Source organism: Rhinopithecus roxellana, chromosome 19 (genome assembly GCF_007565055.1).
Source record: "Rhinopithecus roxellana isolate Shanxi Qingling chromosome 19, ASM756505v1, whole genome shotgun sequence".
Classification (NCBI taxonomy): domain Eukaryota; kingdom Metazoa; phylum Chordata; class Mammalia; order Primates; family Cercopithecidae; genus Rhinopithecus; species Rhinopithecus roxellana.
The window spans coordinates 38,651,310-38,657,319 of record NC_044567.1 but is presented as its reverse complement, the minus strand read 5'-3'; the positions used below and the strand labels follow the sequence as shown (position 1 = coordinate 38,657,319).

Here is a 6,010-nt window from a genome sequence, read left to right as displayed (position 1 = left end):
GCCAGACGCACGGCCAGCTGTGCGCGGACGTGTTTGCGGCGATTCAGGGGAAACGCACGCGGACCCGGTGGCCAAGACCAAAGTCGGCGCAGCGCCCCCGTGGGATCCGCGGGTCCCAACGCGGCGGGAGTGGGAGTCAGGGCGGTCGGCTCTGAGGGGTGGGTCCCTGGGCCCGCCTCGCGCCCCAACGCGTGCTCAGGCCCCGCCCCTCCCGGGCCACGCGTGCTCAGGCCCCGCCCCGCTCCACCTTCTCGCGGTTTCACCGCGCATACCCGCCCCCTGCCCCCGGCGTGTTGAGGCCCCGCCCACCTTCTCCGGCCCCCAGCGCAAGCCCCGCCCCTCCCGCCCTCGCGTGCCCGGGCCCCGCCCCGTCGCGCCAGCCCCACCCCCTGCCCACGCGTGCTCAGGCCCCGCCCCGGCGTCCCCCGGCCCCACCCGCAGGCCCGCCCGCTTCCCGCCCACCGCCTGGTCAGGCCCCGCCCCGCTGTCTTCTGGCACCGGCTCCATCCCGCTGCCCGGCCCACCGCGTCTCAGGCCCCACCCCCTGTCCCGCCCTGCCCACCGCGTGCTCAGGCTCCGCCGAGCGGTCCCGGCTCCATTCGCGCCCCGTGTCTGTCCGCGGCGCCCTCTTCTGCACGCTCGCGTCCTCACATGCACGGCGCCGTCCCGCGCGCGGTATTTTGGCAGCCGGCGCGTTCCGTAGCGAGGCCGGTGAGCGGGGTCGGAGGTCGCGGGGCGGGGCCAGCGTCTGTTGCCGCCTCAGCGGGCGCCTCCTTTTCATCCCTCATCTCTCATCCCCGGCGCTCACGCTCTAGCGGAGTCGGAGCTGCGAGTCCGTGAGGCGGGGCGCGGTCCCCAGGCAGCCGAGATGGCGTTGAGCGACCAGCCGGCCGCGGGCGGCCCCGAGGAGGAGGCGGAGGAGGAGACACTGGTCTTTCGCGCGGCGCTGGAAGCGTTCGGCGAGAGCGCGGAGACCCGGGCGCTGCTGGGCCGCCTGTGGGAGGTGCACGGCGGCGGCGTGGCGCGCGAGGTGGCCCTGGAGCGGTTCCGCGGTGCGTGGGCGAGGCCGCGCGCGCGCTTTCTCCCCCAGCCCGGGCTCGGCGCTCTGGGTGCACTTTCCCGGGCGGGGACCGCAGCCCGACGGCGCCGGCTGCTCAGCGAGGGCTGCCGGTGCGCGGTCCCGCGGGCCGTGGTGGGGCGCGGCCTTTCCAGGCGGGAGAGGGCCATCCCGGCGCGGTGTTCGGTGCACGGGGCGGACGCGCACCTTCCTTGGGGGGACCGTGGCCCGCGGAGCGCCTGCTCCCGCGGGGTGAAGTCTCTGCGGCCTTCCCGGGAGGCGGGGTGCAGAAGCCCTCCCGCCCCGGTCTCCGTCACTGCAGGAGGTGCCCGGGCCGGGGAGACTCGGGCCAGACCCCTCCGGACGGCCGGTCAGCCCTGCCGTGCCTGCCTCCTGTGAATGCCGTGTGGACAGGGAGATAGGGAATGAGAGGGGGAACGCGGGGAGCAAACCTGCTGCAAACAAAGGGCGCCTTGGGTGGGGAGGGCAGCAGCCTGCCGGTTCCGTGGACGCGGTGGACAGAGCGGGCTGGCTGGCCGGCTCCGTGCCTCTGCAGGCAGGGTGCGGTGTGGGTACCCCGTGGAGGCCGTTCAATGAATCTCAGTTCTCGGAATTCAGACCCACCTTTTCCGCTGTCTATAATGGATAATTTCCAAACAAGTCCTGAGGATCTCGTAGTTAAATGTTACATAGGGTTTTATAATTCAGTAAAATCATCTTTGTGGACCCTTTGAGTAAGAAGAACTTCTGTGTTATTTGGCCTTCCTCATTTCGGAATGACAGCACTCTGATTTTAGGAGTCAGGCAGGGTGGGGGCCCTTGGCGCGGGAGTGCGGGCTACGGCGTCAGATGCTCCTGCCTGTGAATTCTGGCCCTGTCACTTGGACCTGATGCTTCATTGCCCGCTTCTTCGGTTGTAAGCTGGGGCGAATAACGGTACCTCTGTGCGGAACTGTTCTGAGGGTGAGGGACCCTCATCCAGGAACCAGTGAAGCCAGATTTCTGGTTCCTGGTGTAAGAGCCCAATGGGTTCCTTCTTTTTTCCCTTTTTCTTTTTTTGAGACGAAGTCTTGCTCTGTTGCGCAGGCTGGAGTGCAGTGGTGCGATCTCGGGTCACTGCAACCTCTACCTCCCGGGTTCAAGCGATTCTCCTGTCTCAGCCCCCTGGGTAGCTGAGACTGCAGGCGCGCGCCACCACGCCCGGCTTGTTTGTATTTTTCTTTTTTCTTTCTTTTTTTTTTTTTTGAGACGGAGTCTCGCTCTGTTGCCCGGGCTGGAGTGCTGTGGCCGGATCTCAGCTCACTGCAAGCTCCGCCTCCCGGGTTCCAGCCATTCTCCTGCCTCAGCCTCCCGAGTAGCTGGAACTGCAGGCGCCCGCCACCGCGCCCGGCTAGTTTTTTGTATTTTTAGTAGAGACGGGGTTTCACCGGGTTAGCCAGGATGGTCTCGATCTCCTGACCTCGTGATCCGCCCGTCTCGGCCTCCCAAAGTGCTGGGATTACAGGCGTGAGCCACCGCGCCCGGCCTGTTTTGTATTTTTCGTAGAAGGAGTTTCACCATGTTGGCCACGCTGGTCTCAAACTCCTGACCTCAAGTGGTCGCCCGCCTCAACCTCCCGAAGTGTTGAGATTACGGGTGTGAGCCACCGCGCTTGGCCGCAGTGGATTCTTCTTGCGGGCTGCCCAGATAGAGTTGATTTGTCAGGGTGGGGGAATTTCGATGGAGGTTTAGTTCCTGCAGAGCTGGTTGAAAGGGAGACTAGACTAGAGGTGTGTGGGGTTTTTTTTGTTTGTTTGTTTGTTTTGAGGCGGAGTCTCACTTTGTACCCCAGGGTGGAGTGCAGTGATGAGATCTTGGCTCACTGTAACCTCCACAACCTCCACCTCCCGGGTTCAAGCGATTCGCCTGCCTCAGCCTCCCGAGTAGCTGGAACTACAGGTGCGTGCGACCACGCCCGCCTAATTTTTTGTATTTTTAGTAGAGACGGGTTTCACCGTGTTAGCCAGGATGGTCTCCATCTCCTGACCTCGTGATCCATCTGCCTCAGCCTCCCAAAGTGAGCCACCACGCCCAGCTGGAGTTTTATTATTACTCAAATCAGTTTCCCTGAGAATTTGAGGGTTAGGGTTTTTTGGAGGTAATCTGGGGGAAAGGATGCGGGTGGCTGATTGGTTAGGGGCATACAATCATAGGGGAGTCGGAAATGATCCTCCGTGATGTGCTGAATCGCTTCTGGGTGGGGCCCCAGGAGCAGTGGGCGGGTCCACGTGGAGCTATCATAGGTCGGAGGATGTTAGTGTAGGTGTGGAACTTGGGAACAATCTGAACAGACATCTTTTTTTTTTTTTTTTTGAGACGGAGTCTCGCTCTGTCGCCCAGGCTGGAGTGTAGTGGCCGGATCTCAGCTCACTGCAAGCTCCGCCTCCCGGGTTTACGCCATTCTCCTGCCTCGGCCTCCCGAGTAGCTGGGACTACAGGCGCCACCACCTCGCCCGGCTAGTTTTTGTAGTTTTTAGTAGAGACGGGGTTTCACCGTGTTCGCCAGGATGGTCTCGAGCTCCTGACCTCGTGATCCGCCCGTCTCGGCCTCCCAATGTGCTGGGATTACAGGCTTGAGCCACCGCGCCCGGCCCTGAACAGACATCTTTAAAGGCCAGACTCAGGTTCTGCAATGGTGATGTGGTCTGCAGGAGTAATTGGGGAACTCGCATGTCTTGTGATCTCAAGAATAATGGTTGGCAATTATGTTACACCTTAACGGAAATCAGGCTCCCCTCCTCCTAGCCTGGTAGCCTCTTACTAACTTTACAAAGGCAGTTGAGTTTTGGGGAAGGGCTCTTAGCATTTAAGCTATCAGCTAAATGCCTCCCAAAGGTAACTGAAGCTTGAAGACTAAAGGCATGAGGGGGTTGGCTGGATCATATCTCCCACATTGCCATAATTTCCTCACTGATCTAACTTTTGCAAAGGCAGTTTTGCTGGGAAGCAGTGGGTGTGTTCACATGTGGAGATGGGAGCTGCCAGATTGGACAGAAGCAGTTTCAGCTGCTGAGAGGAGGCCAAATAGGTGGCTCAGGGTTTGTCATGGGTTTGAAGAGCTGGCAGCTGTGTGGAAGGGAGCAGGGCCTGGATATATTCACCAAAAATCTGAGACAAGTCTCAATCAGTTGAGGTTAAGGATGTGCCAGTGAGGCAGCCTCAGGAGGTCACATGTCCCCTAGGAAGTCAGGCTACAGCTTAGTTTTATACGGTCTAGGGAGACATGAGACATCAATGAATACCTGTAAGATGTACATTGGTCTAGTTAGGAAAGGTGGGGCATCTTGGGTGGGAGGGCGTCCAGGTCATTGGTGGATTCAAATATTTCACAATTGATGATTGGTTGAAAGAGTTTATCCAAAGACCTGGAATCCATAGAAGGGATTGTCTAGATTAAGATAAATTGTGGAGACCAAGGTTCTTCTTATGCAGATGAAGGTTCCAGTGAGCTGGTTTCAGAGAGAATAGATTGTAAATGCTTTTTATCAGACTAAAAAGGTACGAGACTTGGTTAATTTTCTCCTGGATCAGGGAAAAGACCTAGAAAGGGAAGGGATTCTTGACAGAATGTAGCTTTTCCCCACAAGAGACAACTTATTAGGGCCATTTCAAAATATGTTAAATATATTTTGGGGAAAAATATTTTGATTTCCTTCAGGGCCTGCTGTCATGTGATGCTATACTAGAATCAGGCTGGAATTTGCTGTCTTATTGCTACTTAAGATTTAATTACAATTTATTACTACTTAAGTTTTAATGCTAATACTGATCAGCTGTGCCTGAATTCCAGCCGGAGGAGGGTATAATGAGGCCTGTGCGGCCCCCCCACCCACCCTCGCTTCCCGTCATGAGGCCTGAACAAGTTTTTCGGGTTAAGTTTGGAATGCCCTTGGCCAAGAGGAGGGGTCTGTTAGATGGCTGGGGGGCTTAGAATTTTGTTTTCAGTTTACAGGCATGTTTGGCAGGGAAGTGTGAGAGGAATGCCAGTGATGTGTGTCTCACAGGGACAGCCTTGAGCTTGGCCCTTAACTGCTGGCAGAGGCAGGGGAGAGTGAAGGAAGGAATAGGCGAGGAGGAGACTGTTAGGAAGAGTATAGAGGAAGTGGGAAAAGAGGAACGGTGTGCCAAGCAAGTAAAGTGCACGAGGCTGGGCCACGGCCCTCAAAAGGCTAGAGGGAGGTGGGGCATTCCCTCCAGGTGGCCTGTGTGGCCTCCCTCAGTGAGAGGGGAGGTGTGCTCTTGAGTGCTAGGGAAGAGGTGGAGCTGCTCTGTGGAAATCAGCAAGGGAAAACGGGATTTCTCAGGCTCATGGGTATGTTTGGCCTAGTGATGATTAATTTTCCTGTTATGTTTGTTTTTAGTAATAATGGACAAATACCAGGAGCAGCCTCATCTGTTGGACCCACACCTTGGTAAGAATAGAAGCTTCTGATTTTGATCTTTCAATTACAGATGACCACAGAGGCCTTGGTGTATGGTTGGCACATGCATGTGCTTTGCCAGGATCAAGGGCCAAGTGTCCCTGTCTTACTTGCTTGCAGGGCCTGGCTGGTTGGTTTTAGCCGACCTGTGATAGTGGCTTGAGTTCCAGGTGTCACTCTAGGCTGGGGACTGGGGGGAGAGGTGTCTGAGCTACTTTCTTCCTCTCTGCTAAAGAAACAGCATTTGCTCCTCATGTGTTTTTAGTTTACAGTAGTTTTAGTTTACATCTGAGCACATGTCTTTCTGATAATAGTCATACAGGGTCAGGTGTTTCCCATGGGCCATCATTTAATCCTCATGGCAGCTAAGGAGGGCGTCTGTGGTCATCTCCAGTTTACAGATGGGGACACTGAGGCTTGGTTTTCTTTAGTGTAAGGGGTGTGGTTTCTTATTGTCCTTATTTTTGATGTATTTCACATTGATTAAAATTTT

The 6,010-nt window shown here is 56.9% G+C and overlaps 1 protein-coding gene across 1 annotated transcript in view; it reads left to right on the top strand.

The window, feature by feature from the left end:
- The first annotated feature begins 648 nt into the window (after positions 1-648).
- TBCD (tubulin folding cofactor D) overlaps positions 649-6,010 on the top strand; it is a 220,329-nt gene continuing 214,967 nt past the window's right edge. Inside the window, exons 1-2 of the mRNA XM_010354383.2 lie at positions 649-1,052; positions 5,458-5,508. Of these exons, the coding sequence (XP_010352685.1) occupies positions 869-1,052; positions 5,458-5,508 (235 nt within the window). The 5' untranslated portion in view covers positions 649-868. The remainder of the gene's footprint in view (positions 1,053-5,457; positions 5,509-6,010) is intronic.